Source organism: Podarcis tiliguerta (assembly GCF_965153285.1).
Source record: "Podarcis tiliguerta genome assembly, chromosome: 4".
Taxonomy (NCBI): domain Eukaryota; kingdom Metazoa; phylum Chordata; class Lepidosauria; order Squamata; family Lacertidae; genus Podarcis; species Podarcis tiliguerta.
In genome coordinates, this window is record NC_139537.1 from 39282903 (window position 1) to 39304556 (window position 21654).

Below are 21654 nucleotides of genomic sequence, written 5' to 3' on the forward strand. Positions count from 1 at the left end.
GTTTTCGTGGGAGTGGGTGTAACAAGGTCAAATGCATATACCGTGTCGTAAATAGATAGGTGAGAAACAAGACTTATCCCATGCACTTTTTTCCTTGTTATCTGTTGCATTGTACAAATGGTTTAGGCACCAGGGAAAAGAAGGCCTCACAGTTCGGGAGTGAAAATATTCCACGTATGCTACACTTCACCCTCACCCTGCAAGAGATTAGGTAAGGTGCAGATCTTTTATTTAGGCCATGGTAGAGTAAAAACATATACACAGAGAAAAACACACATGCACATGTGCCAAACTTTTGTTCATTCTGGCAGCACCTCTACCAAGTGTCACTCACTGAAGTGACAGTGAGGAGAACTCAAGAACAAGTTAGAAAACAACTTTTGTAGCAATAATGCCACCTCTTGAATTCTCCCATATTCTAGTTCTGGGCTAGAAGAGAGAAAAAATAGTTTTAGAATATTTTCTGAAAGGCATTACTTCCCTTTCCACTGCATTGTTGAGACCCTATTTAGCTGTGTCAAGGAAAGCTTCCTAAAGACAAGTAGATTAGGGTTAACTAGAAAGGCATCACAGCTTTAATTGTACTCTGATTATTTTGTTAAATTGCGGCATGGTTTTTCTTGTTGCAAATGCTAGGGGCCTAAAATAATATAATTTTATTCCTCACACATTTGGCACGACTGCAACGATAACTGGAACAGAGTTTCTTTCTACCACCATGAATTCTGGATGGCCATCAAAGCCACTAGATTTTTGGAGCCAGTCTTGCTATTTCTTCCCTCCTCAATTTTCAGGATGATGTAACACCACCCTATTATAGGAACTGTTTTGCAGCAGTTTCTCACACAGAATGCAAAGGATTGATTCACACTATCAAATTCTTTGTGCAAATTTGCACCATACATTTAAAGCACCCTTATATGTCATGGCTTCCCCAATGGAATCCTGGGAACTATTATGTGAGTGTTGTTGCTGACAGACCTCTCACAGTCACAATTCTCAGTAGCCTTCCTTAAGAAACTACAGCTCTCAGCATTTGTTGTGGGAAGTCATGAATCTTAAGATGGTATAAGAGTGCTTTAAATGTATGGTAAAGAATGTGATCAAATATACAGCTACCTGGAGCGGATTAACGATGTACGCACATGAAGCCAGCAGCCACCTCTGTGATCATACTCTTTGGAAACGGTATATAGCTGTCAACGTTTCCCATTTTTAAAGGGAAATTCCCTTATTCCGAATAGGATTTCCCTTAAAAAAAGCTGACAGCTATGAAACAGTATAGCAGCAATCACAAAAATGGCCTAATTCAGATTAGCCTTTCACCACACGTGTGTGCCAAATTGTATGAAATAATTTGGAGTGAAGTAGCCCTTTGTGTCTTAGTGAGGAGTTGCCTTGCACCCAGTCCAACCACTGATTCATTCAATCCCACACTGTCTACACTGGTGGGCATGGTGGAAGAGGAGATAGTCCCACAAGGTGGGGAATATGAGAAGGTAGGTCAAGCCCCAAGCAGGGAAAGTATATTCATAATAAGGAATTTTGATGATAATTTTCACCTGGGAAACAGATACAATCCTTTGTTTCCCAGGGTCAAATTTGGCATGCTGTTAATTGCAGGAATGCAATCAATGTGCATGCCTGAAAAAGTGCAAATAGCAGAAGTAGGGGAGGTCCGCAGCAGCAGGACTGCAGGGGGAAGGAGAGGGAGAGTTTAACCCTTTCCCTTACTGTGATCCCATAACTCATGCACACACTCCATTGCTATTTACCTCAGGAGGAAGCCTTCATTAGCACTGTTGCATCTAAGTTTTCTCCAATATTTTCGGTTTTTTAACTCAAAACACTCTGAGACTGCAGTTCCAGTTCCAGGAACTCCTAGCAAAATAATGACATTTTAGAGCAGGTGATAGTGGGAGGAGGAGCATGCAGATAAAGGGAAGAGATAGGTTCACACAAACTATCACCAAGCACATCACAAGCCAACAAAGACTTCTTTACCCTGGCATTTGAACCTGACCTTAGATAGATTGATTCATCATATTGTTGTGTCTGCAGTTTGTTTAGAACTTATTTTAATATTGTGTTTTAAATGGTTGTAACATGTCCTGAGACATTATTATTTATTAAATTTCCATACCATCCTTCACCTGGGTTTACACTATAAAAACACAAAAATACACACCATAGCAACAAAGAAAACAATACTCCCCCCAGTTTAAAAGGCCATAAATTGTTTAACTAGCCAAAGGCCTAGGTGAAGAGGAATGTTTTTGCCTGGTGCTTATATGAAGAGTGGGTAATAAATTGCATAAAAAAATAATGGCCAAAGGGGCAAGGGTTAATCATCCCCTTCCTCAGCTTCTTTTCCATTTCCAAGCATAGCCTCCCAATGCTAGGTTTTTTTAATTGCAAAAGCATTGGGGGGAAAGACACAAGCTACTGTATGTATTGCTTAGGCCTTAGGTGTTTTCCTCAGATGGTATGTCCTCATTCCACAGACTCTAATCCTTGCAAGGGGATAAGAACAACTTTTTTACCCTTTCAAAACAAGGCAAGTTGCATGGCAACTGCAACAGGGCTGAATACAGGACTGTGGGTGAAGGGTATGTTATCTTTTTCTAGCAGTTCCTTTTGCTAGATCTCAGCAGGCAGCTTCCTCTTCTTGACGTAAGAAGCACACAACAATGAAGCTGAAGCAGAGCAGCAGTGGAATGAAACCTTTAGTAGCTCAGCTCTGCCATACTGAGATACATAACCTCATTGTCTGATCTTGTGACCAACCATTACCAGGTCGAAACACTAGGACTGCAGTCTTTAATTGATTTGATCAACTAATTTGATTTTGATTATCTAATTTCTATACTGTTTAATACAGTAAAAAAGATCTGTAAGCGGTGCACACAACCAGACGCCTTCATCTGCCTCTGCTGCAACAAAACATGTCTCTCCCGTATTGGTCACTACAGCCACAGCAGGTGCTGTAAGCTTCCGAAAGTTTGAGTTCATCCTCAAAGCTGCAATCCTCCATTGTATCCCGAGACAGATGGATGCCAACCAAGATCTGTAAGCAGTGTACAAATAGCTGAAGCGACAACAAAATGTCACAAAAATACGCAGTTACATATAACAATGTTAGATTAATACAAAATAACTAATATATATAAATAAATATCAATTCATTTTCCTTCTTGCGCACCATCCCTCTGTGTCTTCAGGTTATATATCGCCCAGGGTCTGAACAAAATCCCAGATCACCCACAAAATTATCAGAATGAGAAGAGTTCCTGGAAACAGTGGACATCACCTTATTCTCTTACTGTAGACTTACTTTTTATGGGCAGGCTCAAGGTGGATGGTATTTCCTCAGGCTGCTTCCTCAGGCAGCTGTGTCTTATTCAACTGTACTATCTACACTAGTTCCAGATGCAGCAGGTTTGTTGAGTTTTCCAGGGGATCCAGAGGGTGGGAAAAGGGGGCCCCTCCACTCACAGCTCTTTTTTTCACCTTCTGTCCTCTACTCCTCTTCCTCCAACTGCAGCTTTAATTGCAGGTTAAAATTGAGTTTTCTGGCTGAGCCATGAAAAAGAAACATACAGATGGCATTGCCTACCAGTTTTTATCCCAACCCAGCACACACTTTGCATTCAGAACAAAAATGCATTGCAGTGTTTCTAAGAAACTACAGAGAATCCAAGCTGAGTATTTTTAGAGAGATTTCATGTGAGCCATCCAAATCTGCACACCAGAGATAGTGTAGGATCAGATCTATTTAAGAACAAGTCTGGACATCAAACAAAATGTTGCAGTGCAAAATCTTCCAGCTAACAGGGGTTGCAAACATACCCTACAAAGAGGGCACTGCACTTCCCCCCCACTTCCATTTTCAGATATTTTGCATTTTGTGGCTACTGTGCATGCTCATTCCTTATTGCAATTTTGGTGGTTTTTTGTTTTTGTTTTGCTCATTTAATGTTTTTAAAAGATTGGGGGGGGGGGGAGGGTACGCCTGTTAACCCCGACGTTTCCCATAACATAATTATACTGAGTGCTTTTTTTCCGCCAGAGCGCATTTTCGGCACCTCTGATATGGGTGCCATTGTAGGCTGACACTCTCCTCACCCCCTTCTTGCCTTTACGTACTTCTGAGAAGCCTCAAGCAATCATTTCAAGTCAAAGCAGAAGCTGGCCAGTGTTTGCAAGCCTACCCTTTTTTTAGATCTATGACTCCACCTAGTGCCTAGCCACTCCTAGCTGTGATTGGTCAGGCTATGGGGTGGGGCCAATTCATATTTCCTTTTCTTTAATCCATCTCCCATGTAGTGGTGGCAGAAAGCTTTAAGCTTTCTAGCCAGGCCTCTACCATTGTATGTATGTGCATTTGTGTAGGGCCCTTTGCAGCTGCCCTAGCCATCTTCCTGAATCAAAGGGAATGAGGGAGGTGTGGGCGCATTTATTTGACCTGCACCAGAACCAGGGGTGACCCCCAAACCAGCTAGGGAGACAGCTTGCTGTAGTTTTAGTACCTCTGCAGGCAGTGAAAAATGGCTTTTGTCAAACTGGCATCTGTTCACGGCTGCCCCAAGTCGCCCAACAACTTACTATAACAACTTCACAGTCAGTTCTGGCACCTATTTTTCTTGGGGGGAAAGCACTGATTATGTGCCCTCCTGTTTCTCAGTGATCCCCATTTTGGCTTAGTTCTGCTTCACTCATCACCCGAGGTCACTATTAGAAGGTCTAATGTTACTAGAATACTGAAAACACATTTTAATCTCTCCTTTACAGTCTAAACTTTGCAGTTTTCCATTGAGAGAACGGAGAAGTTGTCTGTTCTGAGGTCAACCCCAAAACTCAACGTCAAATTATGACTTCCTCTGCTCCCATACAACAGTGAGAAAAATAGGATAAGGAAACATTTTCTCCTCACAACAACCCCTCCAGAAGAAAATATGAAAGTCACAACAATGTGAGCCTGTTTCAACACGTCAGTCAGCAGCTTTTTTACCCTAAGCTGGGCACTGACGCTTAGAGTAACACCCAATAGGAAGGGCAGCATAAACTATTCCTTAAATGGGTAGACGGAATCTGCCCTTCCATTATGCTTTTATACGACAGACCAAAATAATTATTCATAACGCTATTATAGTATTTACTGCAACAAAAGCAAGCAAAACCGTTCCCAACTGTTATTTAATTTGGATATAAGAGTGAGCATGCAAGGACTTGATAAAATGTCTGGTCTATTTCTAAAGTGATTTGTTTGGGGCTTGAATTGTCATTGGAACTGGAATTTGCTCTGAATTAGTGAAGGCTGTGTGTGCGTTGGTGTATTATTTGGCTGCTAGTTTGCACAGCATTTGCCAGCAGCAACATTACTAAGCAGCAGTGATCAGGTTTCCATCTAGATGTTGAACAGGGCAAGAAGCTGGCATTTGACCACTCACTGTTCCTACCTAAATCTTCTGTTACTAAAGAAGGGAGAGTGCCGCAACAGAAGGGGATTTGTATTTTGTAGCTTAATGAACTCACAAGCTAACATCCTGTTTTTGTTCCAGAGAGTACGAGTCTTTAACCCTTCTCTGATAACACCCACAGGAAATCAAGATGAGCAAGTTTTTAATATGGGAATTTTGTTTTTTAACTCAAAGACTGGCCGGCTGCCTATCTTTAAATATCTTTCCCATTTACTAACCAAATTAGCACTGCAAATCTCTGGGGACGTAGTTGCAAGAAATTATATTAGCTGGAAATGTTTGTACTATTGCTATTTTTAAATGACATTCTGCAGCTGCACTTAAGCATATATAGCACTACAGAGAATGTAGCATTGCAGATACCTGCCACTTTTCAAAGGACAGCAGCTTACTTTGAACTGAAATGTAGTACTCAGACCAAATTAAAATATTTAGAGTATATTCTGGTCACTTCTAGATAATCTGTTGATAATTTATTCTCATTTGTTTGCATAAAGCTTGGGGGAAGGTCATATGACAGCTGTGTCAAGCAACTGTTATCCTACACTTTTCAGTGCATTTCCCTCCTGTCACTTTCCTAACTGCAAAAAGTCCACCCCACCCCCAGCAGGCGTGTTTGTACAAGAACACCAAATCTACTTTAATTGTACAACTTGGATTTACTGGTGAATCCCACCCACAAATAGTGACAATTGGGGTGCAACATTAGGCTAAATGTTTTTACCCAATTTAGTTTCTAACCGACCCCGCAAAAACCAGGGAAAACACCATCTTGCAGATAAACCCTGGACTCAGGATGCCTTCTAAACAATTCTTACTCCCAGGATCACTCAGCCAGGAGTGCCAACTTGGCCTCCTTGGGTGCCCGGGGCTGGGGTGCCATGCAGTGTGCATGGTCCTGGCACCCAAATTTGTGGGTGTCCGGCCCCTTCATGAGGAATTTTGTGGGTGCTTGGGCACCCAAGGCCCCAGGGAGCTGGCACCTATGCACTCAGGTGTGACAGAGAAGGGTCCCCTGTTTGCATTTCTAATGTAATCTGTATGCCAACTGTGGCAGTTTTTAGACTAAATATGACTTTAGATTTCAGGATTACCACTATGGCTCATTTTGCCAGACTAATATTTATGCTTAAAAATCCTTTGGAAAAACAGTGAAAATGAGTTTATATTCGGTGTGCTTTGACTGGAGTTTCAGACAAAAAGCCAGCTGCAACGTTTGCAAATAATTTCAGTACCACAGTATTTAAAGTAATGTTTATGCAACTATCTAATTGTGACAGAACAGGAAATGCCTGTCGTTACGGATATTGAGTGTATCAGCATATGAGCTCTCACATGGTACAGGAAAATACAGCACTTAAAGAACCTAACTTTCAGACACTGCTATATTACCAGTCAGATTCATCTATCACATACTGCAACAAAAGAAAAGAAAAAGGGTTTAATCTTACTGGCTGTCATCTGCATAGACAGAGTTGGCCCTGCTCACAGACTGACCACTATCAAAGACTGCATAAGGATTATACGTATAGGCAAAGAGAGGCTCATATTCATGAACTGATTAATGCTATCCAGACAGGAAGTTGGCCCAGCATATGAGGCAGTGCTCTCTCTTTCTCTTTCTCTCTTAAAAGAAAAAAAAAACCCTCAAACTTATTCCACAGAAAAACTAGACACATTATACTAGAACTGAGGAAGAGGCAGGTTGTGTTATCAGCAGAGGAGGCTGACCAAGCCCCAGAAAAAGATGGGGGTGGTGGGCAAATAACTTGCTTTGATGGCTATCAGACAGATACAGTGGCATTGTGTAATGCAGAATTAAGGCCAGGGCAATAACAATGTTATCCTGAAAGAAGGCAGAGCCTGCCTATGATGGAATCCAGTTATCTGCACACAGGGCTGGACTGGCTCAACTCACAAAGGAAACAGGCTGTCCAGAGAGTGGGCTGGTCCTTCCCATTAAGGGACTGTTATCTGGAGAGACGGAGGAGGTTATCCGGATACAGATGGCTTTGTCCAGAGCAAGAACGATTTCAGGATGCTGGGCTGGCCCAGCTCAGAGGATATTTGTTCTAATAGCTGAAAAAAGCAAGCAGAAACAGTGTTAGGCATTGCTGCAGCACATTGTGCAAAGACTTTGAAACAGCATTTCTCTTGTGAAACCGTAGAAACGTACTTCCATATGATAAGAAAGGGGGATTGATTATTACTTTATTTTTTAAAAATATTACTTTGCCCTTCTGCTTTAAAAAGGTGCTTAGAATAGCTACAATGACTGATAAAAACATAAAAATGGAAAAGCAGAATGAAAGCAATTCAATGCAACACAAAACCAGAAAAATTATAGTACACAAACATAGCAGCAGAATGATAAATAAACTGTAATACTACAAATATATCCAGCCCCTATTTCCTAGCTCAGTTGGTAGAGCATGAGACTCTTAATCTCAGGGCCATGAGTTTGAGCCCAACACTGGGGGAAAGATTCCTGCATTGGAGGGGGTTGGACTAGATGACCCTCATGGTCCCTTCCAGCTCTATGATTCTGTGATATGTCTCTGAAACATGAACACTTCCTTCAGTTTCTTTGTGGGTCCCACATTATCTGCATGGAGAAAAGTGCAGGGAACATAGGAACGGGATTCTGGGTGCCTATTCATTACTCATTTCTCTCATGCAAAGCAGTGTACAGTAACTGGGACATTTCCTGTCCTGGGTCTATTAGCATTTCAGTCTGCTCTTGCCTCTGCCCTCCCTTGAATCCACAGAGCACTGCGCAAGCTCTGCCTGCTATACTACTCCAGCACATCCAGAATGTGTTTCTCAGGTGTGAAAACTCTGTGAAACTTGCCAGGTTCAGCTATTTCCATCACTCCAGCAACTTTTGAATCCACTTTGCCTTCTGTTTTGACAGAAGAATCCTTTCTTGCAAACCAAATTGTGAGAACAGCACCCTCTTGTGGCTTTAATCTTTTGACACACACACACACACAGAGAGAGAGAGAGAGAGAGAGAGAGAGAGAGAGAGAGAGAGAGAATTTTGTTTAACAGAAGCCTGGGACTGATGGACGGACCCAAAATTCTCAACTATGTAAGGATTATAGCTCCAGGAAGACAATCATAATCACAAAATATTTAGCAAATGTAATAGTTATATTTTCACTAGGTATTAAAGCTAGGAGTCTGATCTAATTTAATTGGGTAGATTACTTGATTAAAACACTTCAAATGGTGCTCCTGATTAATCAGTAAGCAGTTTTAATGTTTTAAAGAAATATTTTGAATACGTATGAGAATTACATTTTTTTAAATGGTGCTTGTCATTTGCAGAAGTTGTAAATAAAAACAAACACGTTCTGATCTATTGATTTGTAAATCTATTGGCAGGGACTCTTGCTCTCTCTCTTACTGATATGAGCCACTGTAGGAAACATTAGTTATCTGATAACTGCAGGTTGCCAATATAGTAAGTATTTTATTTTATTTTTACAAATTTGCTGACTAACAAAATGGTAGCACCTCTTAAGTCAATTAAATTATTGTCATTGAAAAATCTGATTTATTAAAGGCTGCCCAACACACAAAATCCATCAGATGAGAGGCTCTAGGATCTACTGGCAGGACTTGAGAGAAGCCGTTGGCAGGAGACACAGAGCTCATCCACACTACCATTTATCCTGTGATTTCTTCTGTTTGTTCCTTGATTTCCAGGCATGGGTCCAGGAATACTACTCAAACCTGAGCCTAGAAATCACGGGACAAATGGCAGTGTGGATGAGCCCAAAGAGTGGAACCTTGGACTGTGAGATGATAGGCCTCTCGGGGTGCACAATTTGGGAGTTGCTGCTGGGTATATGATGCAGTCAGCAGAGGAGAGGGAATGAGGGGTGTGTGGAGGAGGGATGTCTGATTATTAATCCATGCAGTATTCCTCCTGATGGGCTCAGGTGCATGCTGAATGTGTGTGGAGGCTCTCCTCTTTGTAATGTGGAGTTGTACCTTAGATTTGAACCTGGGACCTGCAGCATGTAAAACATAACCTGTTCCACCAGATGCTCTATTAAACTGAGGCTATTCCTGTTAAGAAGGAAGTGCTGTGGCGGGTGGCTCCCATGTCTGGGAATGCGTATTACCTGATTTGGGAGGAGTTGTGCTCTCTAGGAACGAAGAGGTTTGTAGTCTGGGAGTACTGTTGGATTTCAACTTATTACTTGGGTCTCAAGTGGCTTCTGTGGCTAGGGAGGCTTGTGCCCAGAACCAACTTAAGCTGATTCATCAGCTACTGGCATAGCTTGGCTTTAGTTGTTCATGCTCTGGTGACCTCCCACCTGGACTACTGTAATGCACTGTATGTGGGACTGTAGCTCGTGCAAAACGTGACTGCTAGGATGGCAAGTTGGACAGATGGATAGGAATACAACTCACTGGTTCAGAAAGTGTTGCACTGACTGCCAGTGAGCTACCGGAATCACTTCAAGGTGTTGGTACTAGCATATAAAGCCCTAGCTGGCTTGGGACCGAAGTACCTAAAATTTGTCGGAATCTCCGTTACGACCGAGCTAATAAAGCTCATCCTCCTCTGGTCGAGTCCTTCGGAATCCCCTCCGATGATAATTAACGACCTGAGCCTTTGATGAGGCCTCCAGGCACGTTCCCATTACGCAGAGAATCAAAGCAGCAGAAGTGATGAGATTTATGGCTACATCACTATGAGTTTTATTACTAAGTTACGCAGACAGAAAAGAAATACATTCTCTCCCTGTGAGAGCAGAGAACAACTGAAAAACAAAGGAACAGGAAACCAGTAACGTCACATCCAACAGTCTGGAATGTGTGGAATGCTAAACAGAGTCATGTGACTCCAAAGCACTGCACAGTGGCAAACAGAAACTAACAAAATTGTCTTCTGCAACACCTCAGACTCATGGCCAGCAGGTGAGGCTTTGTTAGTGGTGCAGCCACTGGGGGCTGCCTAGTTGGTGTTGACCTGTGACAAGGTCTTTTCTGTAGAATGCCCTTCCTAATGTCTTCTTCCATATTCATTTTAAAGAGAAATCTAAAAACATTCCTCTTTACCCAGGCATTTGATGACACACTGTTCATGGAAACCCTGAGACCACTGTTTTTATGTTTTTAACTGTTTTTATTTTTGTTTTAAATATTTTATTTCAATTGTGTTTGCCACCCTGGGCTCCTTTGTAGGGAAGGGTGGGATATAAAATAACAACAACAACAATATTCTCCCTGGCCATTATGTTGAGTGGTTGTGAAATTGCTCTTTTGCCTGTGGCATTTCCCTCTTGGAATCCAAACAGCAGCTAGGGGGTGAAATTCACCCTTTCCCCCATGGGTCTCAAATGCCCACCTCCTGGTTCCCAACCTCACGTCTTATACAGTGAGCCAAGGGAGAGTGTTGCTGACAGTGCATGTATGCAGCTGCTGTTGCTGTATGTTCTGGTCCATCCATTTGGCTGCTTGTCAAATAAGTATTTCTATCTCTGTGTGAGTTCTGAACTCTTGTCCAAGAAGGGCTGTGTGCACTCCCTACAGGTATCCTAACCAGGGAGCTCTGTTGATGCTGTATTGTATGTTTCTTCCTCCGTCCTCTTTTTGTATATGTACAGTGGTACCTCGGGTTACATACACTTCAGGTTACAGACTCTGCTAACCTAGAAATATTACCTTGGGTTAAGAACTTTGCTTCAGGATGCGCAGCGGCAGCAGGAGGCCCCATTAGCTAAAGTGGTGCTTCAGGTTAAGAACAGTTTCAGGTTAATAACAGACCTCCAGAACGAATTAAGTTCTTAACCTGAGGTACCACTGTATTGGTGCTTCAAAAATGTATCTGAGGAATATAAAGGAATTGAAACCTAGGGGGACCTGGGAGCTGCCAATTATGGGGTCAATATGCTAGCTGTGCCACTGGGGTTGATGGGGATTAGGGCATCATTTTATGTGTTTTGCATATGTGTGTGTTGGGGGTATGCCCTAGTCATGGTGAGTTCGTTGGCTATGTGTGTCCTTGATTGCAGGAATCTCTATATGGTGGCATTTCCAGGAATACCATGTTGTGGTTGCCAGGTTCCCCTAAATTCCTGGGTCTAATAGGTGTTAAAACTGGCTGCCAGATGAATTTAGTGTTGAAATACAGTGGTACGTCAGGTTAAGAACTTAATTCGTTCTGGAGGTCCATTCTGAACCTGAAGCACCATTTTAGCTAATGGGGCCTCCCGCTGCCGCCGCGCCATTTCTGTTCTCATCCTGAAGCAAAGTTCTTAACCCGAGGTACTATTTCTGGGTTAGCGGAGTCTGTAACCTGAAGCATCTGTAACCCAAGGTATCACTGTACAGGCCAAACCCCACTGTGTTCAATGGGACTTCATAGAATTGAAAGGGATGCTGAGGGTCATCTAGTCCAACCCCCTGCAATACAGGAATATCAACTAAAGCATCCAAGATAGATGGCCATCCAACCTCTGCTTCAAAACCTCCAGTAAATGAGGTGAGCGTGCACAGGATTGCTTTTTCATTGCTTCAAGTCGACATTTGACTAAGGCTAGAGGACTCCACACTACGCTTCACAGTCGCCAACTACGTATATGTACTTATTTACTTATTTCACTGTTCTAAGCCTTGCAAACCCAACTAAAGACTCGCGTCTCTCTCCTCCCCACCCTTCACCCGTATAAGGTGAGTGTTTTTGTCCCGTGACACCGTCCTCCGGCAAATCTCATTGGCAAGTTTCGAGGCGCTGTGCCTCATTGGTAGAGAGCTGCATAATCCCCACCCCAAATATGTAAGCCGTCTGCTCATCTCTTCCGCCCTTAGCGCAGCTCTCATTGGCAAAAACGAGAGAATGGAGTGCAGCTATTGGATAAAAATGGCAAGGCCTGCCCACCTGACGGCTTCTCTCACGCTATTTACTTCCGCTCTACAGAAACGGGCAAAGCGAAGGGCCTCTATTGGCTGCGGCGTGCGCGGGGGGCGGGATCGCACGGCTTCGTAGATGCCTGAGCCCCGCCGCCTTGGTCCGCAGACTAGCTAGGCAAAGGTTCGCTCAGGTGTCCGAGGCAGGAGGTGTGAGATACATACGCGCGCGAGAGAGAGCGAGCAATGTGGCCGTTTCTGCTACTGCTGCTTCCGTTGGTGGGGGTCTCCGGGGTGGTTCAAATCCCTCCGCACGAGGACGTGGCTCGGGTCGCGCGCTTCGTGGCGCACTCGTGCGATTGGGGCGCGCTGGCCACGCTCTCCGCGCAAGACCCGCCGATGCGGGGCCAGCCTTTCTCCAACGTCTTCTCCGTCAGTGACGGGCCGCTGGGGTCGAAGCAAGGCAGCGGGGTGCCTTACATGTACCTGACGCCGCTGGAGGTCTCCGTGCATGATTTGCAGGTGAGGGGACGGGCATTTCAGTTATTCTGAGATGAGGGAAGACCTCGCGACACAGCAGCTGCAACTGTCTGAGGCCGGCTGTAGTTATTCAGTGCCCTGAAATGTGCTCTACACGTGTTCAGAGGCACTGTCGCAGGGCTGAGCTTCGTTACTGAAACAAGGTTCTGAAGCTGAGGCCTGGTGAGTTTAGTGAATTCTGAGTTTAGTGAGTTCTGGTGAATCAAGTTTAGTCTTGTGTGTACTTCATCATTATTAATTACAATATGCATGTACAATTGATGTACCCTGATGTTGGGAAAGATGGAGGACACAAGGAGAAGGGGACGACAGAGGACGAGATGGTTGGACCGTGTTCTCAAAGCTACCAGCATGAGTTTGACCAAACTGCAGGAGGCAGTGGAAGACAGGTGTGCCTGGCGTGCTCTGGTCCATGGGGTCACAAAGAGCCGGACACGATTAAACGACAACAATATATAAAGTGCCTTAAGAGGGCATTTGGTTTTTTCTTAAAAAAAATAATCCATAAAATTTAAATTATTTCAATATATAATGACATAAATTATTTCTACGTTTTATCTCATTCATTCTGAGGAGCATTCTTTGTTCCTCATTTCAGTTGTTTTTGCAACAGCTTTGTGAGGTAAGTTAGGCCAAGGTTTATGATTGTCTTGGTGTCTCCCAGCAAGCTGTATGACTCTGCGCAGGGATCTGAATGTGAGTCTTCAGGGCCAAATAAAGTGTAACATGAAAAGGGTCTCCTACATTAATAAATTTGAGAGGGTGGGATAAATGAAAATCCTGGAGTTAAGGGAGGTTTTTAGTCTTTCCCCCTGAGCTATCTTCCTAATAAAACCACATGCACACCCTCTTCCGCAGCTGCTGTTTGTCTTTCAGGGCAAAACATAGTTATTGCTTATCATATGTTTGCCCTGTGTAATAACAACAGCTCTTAGAGACAATTTTGGGGAAGAAGAAAAAAAGGTGCTTACCCATTCCAAAACTCCTGCCCTGTCCGGGTAATTCTATGAAAATGTCAACATACAAAAAATTTTTTCATTTATAGTTAGCATGTTCTATATTTTTCTAAAGAACCTTGTCAGGATTTGCTTTGTGGGCCAAATTTGACAGGTGGGTAGGGCAACCATGGTTTAGCAAGCTCACCTTGGTTTCAGCATCCTAGCTTGTGGCCAGTCCTGAGCTATAGCTTAAGGTCTAATCTGTAGGTCAGGAGCAGGGAACCTTCTACATCCTGAGGGCCACATTCAGTTCTGGGTATCATTCTGGGGCATACATGTCAGGGGTAGGGCAAGAGGCAACTGGGCGGAAGCAATGAATGTAAATGTTATGTTTGTACAGTAGTTTAGTTTCTACACATACACTCGCACATCCCTCTCTTATCCTCCATCCAGACAAGAAAGAAGTATTATCAGAGTTCAAGGACACATTCTAGCCAGGGAAAAACACTCAATGAAGGTGTGAAGCAGTGAGGCGTGTGGCATGGGAAGAATCCTGTGGGCCAGATAGAAAGGGCTGGAGGGCAGCATTGGACCCCCAGTCCAATTGCTCACCCCAGCTTTAGTTAATAAAATGTTACCTGTAATCATGCTTTGCTTTACTTGGATGTGGTGAATAACTTATGTCTGCATATGCTTAATCTTCACAGTTGTTTCAGTTTTGCAGTAAGGTTATTAGTATAGTTTCCTAATACATGTATGCAATTGATGACATAGAAAAATACTGATCTAATTGAAGCTTGGTAAGCGTTGTTATGAGCGGAAGGATTATTAATCTCTTTGCCTGCCCTTCTAAAGAATGCAGGAAGTTTAGCACAGCCTTAATCTGTATGTTGCGAAACTTGCATTCAATTGATGGAAACCAACTAATGGATATGTAACCAAATAAGATGAATACGAACTGCCATGGAAAGCTGGGTAGGGAAGTCTGTTGAATAGGGATGAGAAGACGATCTGTAAATATAAATTGAGGAAAATGCATAAGCAATAAATAAATAAGAATCAATTGACAGAAACCTTCATACTCATTGGGGAGGGGATTCAGTATACCTGCAGTGTGAAAAGACTGAGGAGCAAACACTGCACAGCTATTGCAATAGTTTTGTAATCTGAGAATCTTTACATTTTTCAAACATTTTAGTTGGTTTGTGGTAGAAATAAGACTAGCAATATATTTTTTGGAATCTATTAAATTTACTTTGTCCGCTTCAGGTACACATGTATATTAACAGATTCTACCCATGGGCTGTTAGGCTGCTGAATGAAAAGACAACAACAGGGCAACTGACTTTCGGGTTTGGTGTGTGTGTGTCAGTAAACGAGGGGAATTAAGACTAAGAGAGCTGAGTGGGGGGTGCTCGTGTAATCTCACTGTATACAAGTGACAATCAAGTATTTCAATTTCAATTTGAAAAACGTCTTTTGCACACAGAGAATTGTGACATGATTTGCAGGGATTGATTTGTAAATAAACTTACTGATGAACAAACCCATCTTCAGGGGGTCTTATTTAATTTGAGCAGCTCAAATGAGGCGTCATGGAGGTCTAAAAACAGCATGCCATCCATGTTCTCTCTAATTTGGGAATGAAGAACTTGTGCCCTTCAGGTGTTGTTGGACTCCCACTCTCATCAGCTGCAGCCAACACGGCCAATGGCCAAGAATTACAGGAGCTGTAGTCTGGTAATATCTGGAGGGCATTGCATTGGCTACCCCTACTCTAACCTGTGAAGCCACTTTATTACAGGCAATAACTAGTTTGATATGGCATACTTTGGTGTTAACAAAGCCGTGACTGCTAATAAATGCTCAGTTTTTCTGTAGGGCAGCAATAGAGATCTGTGGCCTCCAGATACCTCTGGCCTACAACTTCCATCATCCGTGACAACTGGTCGTGCTCTCTGGGATGATGAGAGTTTTAGTCCAGCAACCTGTGGAGGGCTTACAGGCTCTTCATTTCTTCTGAAGGAAGCTCCAAATTATTTGCCTTAACATATGTTTTCACAGGTACCTGAATACTCAATTCTTGGGCTTGTCTTCTTCGTTTTTTTGGAAATAATCACAGTGTTTGCTGTTCCTACACATTTTATTGTGGCCTTGCTGATCCCTTGAAACACATAATGATCTAGCTTATATGATTCAATGAGTTTTTGCTACTTCCTTTAGAAACCCCAAGTGAATGTCATCAGGTCTTCTAAGCTTTGATTATTATTTATCTTGTTAGACTTCTCTGTTGAACTGTCTGTTGTGGTGGTAGTTGACTATAACATGCCAATTTTGTCTCTTCGCTCCCATACATCCCAATTTCCCATTTTGCCTAACATCCAGTGTGATGAAGGGATTGGAGAACTTGATTTTGCTTGGTCCCAATAAAAGTATTGGCCTACTATAATTCATGAATATTGCATGCTGATTCTGATATTTCACAGTGGATTTCACTTGTATGCTGTGGAAATAGTCAACTGCAATGTCACAAAACACTCCAACTTAGCATTGCTTCCCAAAATCTTGATATGGTTTAATGGACAATTCTGTTAAGCTTACTCAATAGCTTATTTCTTTTCAGAAAGTAGAAGCAATATCTCAACAAGTGCTGCCATCTCTTATCTCTTGTAACATACAGTACAGCTGTTTGGACTGCCTTCAGTCATATGGAGACATCTGCTTACAGATAACACTCCCAGTGTAACCATGATTCAGCTGTTTCTTGACTGTTTTTCTCCTGCAAATAAGTGCCAAATATGTGGTTTTTATGCTTAAAATCATGTGCTGCTGAAACTTCACTTTTTCTGGCTGAAAAATGAAACTGATGGAATTTCCCAAGAGGTCACTGACAGCTTTACAGCTTTGTGCCTGTAAAAAGGAGAAGCACACACACATTGTGTGACTTTTACAATGTTTCTGTATGACCATGACCCTTGAATTGAAAAGGATATGAAACTCATCCAGACACTCAGCTTGTTTTAAATGTGCTAACCTATTCAGCAAATCTAGAACATTTATGATTATTTTTTTTTGCCACTTGTATTGCAGGTAAATGCCAATGCCTCCCTAACAATGTCCTTGGCACAGACACCTTACTGCAAGAAGGAAGGTTATGATCCTCAGAATCCACTGTGTGCCCATGTGATCTTCTCTGGAATAGTTGAAAAGGTATACTGTGATATTTGGGTATACCAGAAGAATATAATGCTCACTGGCTGAGAACTCGAAAGCAAGTTTCATAACACTGATGATATATGCCTCTGAAATATACTTATTTTGAAGTTACCTTCCATGCATTCAAATAATTTATGAAAGGGGGAGTAGAGCTGTGTATGCTGGACGTGTGTCAAAAATCCCTGTTTAACCTTTTATCCCAAAATTGTTGCGCATTCCCAGGTGTGAAGTGGGAACCAAATGCTTATATATTTTTCCATGCAGTCAGGAACACCAATTGCGTAGGGATCCAAATCACATGAAATGGTCAGCACACATTCATCTAAAACTGTTCTGGGTGGTTTCCATAACCCTTCAGAAAAGATTTGGGGTGGACAAGGGGGTGCACATGGAGATGAGACAGAATGAAAGTTCCATTTCGCAGCCTGAAGTCTTTGAGCTAACAGAAATACTTTGTTGGATACTTCCCTATGTGTACTTACATGTCATTAATCCTGTTGAACTCAGTGGGACTTAGGTTGAGTAGACATGCACAGGGTTGTATTGTTAGGCAAAATCAAAGAGCTGTAACTTTCTTGAAGAAACCCCATGTGTTTTCTTGTTCCATGTATTTTAGGTGTGTTGAAAAATTAGGAAGTATTGTGTGAGCTTTATAATACCTGCCTAACTTCACATAAAATAGCATATCAGAGTATATGGGTCAAGTAGTCATGAAAACATCTTGGTTTAGATCCAGAGGAAGTTAGTCATACTTTTATCTCATTGATTTCTCATTGAAATGTGACTAACTTCCTCTGACTCCAACCCTGAGTATTCCTTGAATAATGTTTATATGTGCACTCTTCTCTCTCTTTTTCTTGCATCTTGAGATAGTTTGAAAGAAAGTACAAGATACGGTGGTTAACTAATATGTCTGTGAAATTACATATTTGGTAACCTGTTTGGTAGGTTCCGAATGGTACAGAAGCAGACTTTGCAAAGAAGGCTCTCTTCAGTAGACATCCTGAAATGGCTACGTGGCCATCTGGTCATAACTGGTTTTTTGCTAAACTCAACATCACCAACATCTGGGTCCTGGACTACTTTGGTGGAATCAAAACTGTGACTCCTCAAGAATATTTTAAAGCTACACCATAGTAAGTATTCAAGTTACATTGCTTGGGAAATCTTGTTTTTCAGCATCTGATTTCTTTATTCCACAATACTCCTTAAGTGATCCTGAAAGCCATAGGATTTGAAGTGGTCACTTATTTTTATATATATTTGAGAGAGACCAAGGAAGCAGAGGGCTAAGATCTTTAAGGACCCCAACAATTTGAAGGAAAGCAGCAGAAGAGCTCCTATGGAAATGCTGCAATAACGTTTAGGTTGTAAAAGAGACATCAAAGGACAGAACCAGAGAGAACTAGGGTATCAAGGGCGTCAAAGAAGAGCACAGCTATATATCTCTCACTGAAATAAATGGGACTTCAAAAGCTGAACCTTGGTTGCTTTAAAATGCTATCCAAAAGTTATGTTGGTTTTTCATCTAGTCCGGTAGTGTCTATTCTGATGGCCAGCAGCAATGTAGGGTCTCAGGCAAATATCTCTTCTAGTCTTTCAGAGAGTGGTCCCTTTTAATTTGAGATTCAATAAGTGAAACTTAAGACTGTCCATATAAAGCATGTACTCTACCACTGAGCTATGGAATATCCTCTGTACAGCAGGGCGTTGCAAGAGAAAGTACCAAGACATTAAAACTGACTACATACCATTTTAATTTATTTTTATTTTTATTTTTTCTTCTCTGTAGGCAAGGAAGATACTTGAATGAAACATTGTCTACTTTTTTACTGGTCACTTTTGTAAGAAGAAACCATCCAAAAACTGAGATAATCTTGTAGAAACTCAAAACTGCACATTCCTTTGGAATTCAAAGGGATTGCTTATGCCATTTGAGTGCAAAAAGTATGGATTCCTTGCAAAGGAAATCTTAAATTCTGTGCACAAAATTATTTAGAGTATGCAAATCTGCATACTATGCATAATTGATTCTGCTTTTGGGACTTTGATTTTTAAAGAAGCTATTTTTCAACAAGCTTATTTAGAGAAAAATACAATTGGAGGTACATCTCTGAAATGGAGAAAAGAGAAAAGTGCAGTGGAGAAAATTTGTTGTTGAAGAAACATCCTGAAATATTCAGCTATATTCTGGACTTGATCCACAGATTCATGTGTAGCATCATTCGCTGGGTGATTTATGCTGTCAGCTGACCATATTGATAAGGGATATGCCTGCAGCCCTAATTCAGCTAGGGTCAGTTTATGCATATGTGTGACTACAATTCCAAGGCAATATATATTGGCAAGTGAAGTATCAAACTTGATGTGTCTAGTAGTTCAGTGAAACTGCCCCAGTTATGTAGAAAGGGGGTGTCATTGATTTTAGCAGTAGAGCAGAGCACATGAGTGTGGGCATTAAACCATCTTTCCATCCACAGCTTACCTCTCTGCAGCATCTCTCTCTGAGTGCTTGTAGCTTAGCAGAGTTTGCTTGTAGTATTGGGGCTTAACTGAGAGGTAAAGCTACTAGGGTACAGACTGCAGGGTGGTAGGCCTTGGCTAGGCAAAGTGTCCTATGATTCTCAGCCATGTGGCCCTTTGCTGTTAAAATTGGACCCTACCCAGACCTTTCTTCTTAAGCAATTTGGGACAGTTCTGTGTTTAAACCCATAGCAATGTTACCACTATATCTTATTTGACCTGATACCATATGACAGAACTACACGCTTAGCTATATTCACCTCTGTGCCTTATTTACTGCTTGTGCCAAAAAACTCTGAAGGCTTCAATTGAACTTAACATAATGTCAGTTCCATTATGGACCATCGTTTTTAAAATCAACTAAATTGTAGTCCTTGATTATAGAGTTTGAAACCAGGTGCTGAAGTATTCTGTAAACCCATTGTTAAAGAAAAATATGATTCTTCCCAGGGCCACAAGATTGATTGTTAACAATCTTTAATTATGAGATATTATGAGAGTACCACACAGAATGCATTGATCATATGAAACCCTGTTGTCTTACCACAGAGCAGAAAAAGAATTCTAATATATAATGTGGAGCCATGTTCCCATACCTGGTGCCCTCCAGATGTTGCTGGACTACAATCCTATCCCTGACCAGCTGGCTGGGGCTGATGGGAGTTGGATTCCAACAATATCTAGAGGGCTGCAGGTTAGTCACCCCTGGGGAAGGCTGATGTTGAAGGCATGCTGCTGTCTCTCTTGATGAATATTGCTTGTTTTGTGTTGAAAAGTGTTCTGTCATAGCGGATACATGATTGAAATCTGAGGAGACCAAGCTGACATGAAAGAAGAGAAGTGCAAAACCCACAAAGGGTAGTGTGAATCCTGCCAAGGACTTGTCACTTTCAAGGCATTAAATGTCTTTGATCACAATCTTTTCTTCATCCACAATTGTTAAGGTACAAAATAATTAGAAATTTTTGGTGGCTGTTCTTGCTGTGTTGCTGTCAGGTTAACTAAACAAGTTAGGCCTTAGTCATCAACATGTTTCCTTGGAAGTAATCTTCACTTATTTGTAGAAATAACTTTTCCTACCTCTGATGTGGCTACAAATGGCTTGCATATTTTTATCTTGAGAAATTACATAATTGTGTTGCACATGGAAGTTCTAGCTTCCATAATAAATCCATAGTTAAACAGTATGGAAATAAAAATATATTCTTGGAAATGAAGTTGCTCTGTTTCTTATTAAGTGTTGTATTTCATATTTGGCGGGGGGGGGGGGGGAGGAAAAGAGGAAAATTTCTAATAGTGTAAATTGTCTGAAAGTGTGTAAAATGTGTGAGTTAAAACTTACAGCATATTTTCCAGATCAGATTTTCTGATGCCTGCCATGATTTTTAAAGAAAGACATAGATTTTATTGTGAAACTTAAATCTGATAACTAATATATAATCTGGTGTTTCTCCTCAGTGTGTGCTTGTAGTTTGCAACATTTCTTTTTTGCTTTTGTACTCATTGGGTAAGTTATTTCAGGGGAGTCTGATTTGGCTTAAGCAGTATGATTTAATGCTTCCCTCATTTATACTGACTACAACCTAGGTTTCATATTCATAAAGGTAAAGTGGCAAGTGTTGGGAAAAGATCCCCTGATAGATAAACCATTTAAACTAGAGGATAATACTTCTGGGAGCTGCCAGTGGGAGCAGTCAGCTGCAGTCAGAAGTAATGATGCCAGCCTAAGAACATGAAAAGAGTCTACTGGATCAGGCCAGTAGCCCATCTTGTCCAGCATCCTGTTCTCACAGTGGCCAACTAGATGCCTATGAGAAGCAGATTATTCGCAATAAGCAAATGCTGCACTTTGAGGCAGCTCACTTGCCTGATCTCTCCCAATCTAAACACTGTATGGAGTGTGTGTGTGTGTGTGTGTGTGTGTGTGTGTGTGTGTTTGGGGAAGAAGAAAGGTCTCAATATTGCAGGGGTTTTGTGGAAGCACAAATTGACTTTTTGCTTTGCACAGACACATACTGGATGAGCCAGCCAGAGTTTCCTACTCCTGTATTGGTGTTCCCAACTGCAGCATGTTACCTTTCCCCTAAAGT

General features: G+C 41.8%; 1 protein-coding gene and 1 long non-coding RNA gene across 3 annotated transcripts in view; both read left to right on the forward strand.

The window, feature by feature from the left end:
- The window catches only part of LOC310677022, a 41027-nt gene extending 34957 nt beyond the window's left edge, over nucleotides 1-6070 (forward strand). For both annotated transcript variants that reach the window (XR_014510862.1, XR_014510863.1), the window contains exons 3-4: nucleotides 3222-3438; nucleotides 4792-6070. This is a non-coding gene — a long non-coding RNA (uncharacterized lncRNA). The remainder of the gene's footprint in view (nucleotides 1-3221; nucleotides 3439-4791) is intronic.
- A 6401-nt stretch (nucleotides 6071-12471) lies between these two features.
- CREG1 (cellular repressor of E1A stimulated genes 1) lies at nucleotides 12472-18178 on the forward strand (the record flags this gene model as incomplete). The annotated part of the gene is given in 5 exon segments (XM_083439306.1): nucleotides 12472-12519; nucleotides 12521-12565; nucleotides 12567-12869; nucleotides 16916-17035; nucleotides 17990-18178. Coding segments are annotated over 5 exon segments (690 nt in total). The 5' UTR covers nucleotides 12472-12486.
- Between the last annotated feature and the right edge of the window lie 3476 nt (nucleotides 18179-21654).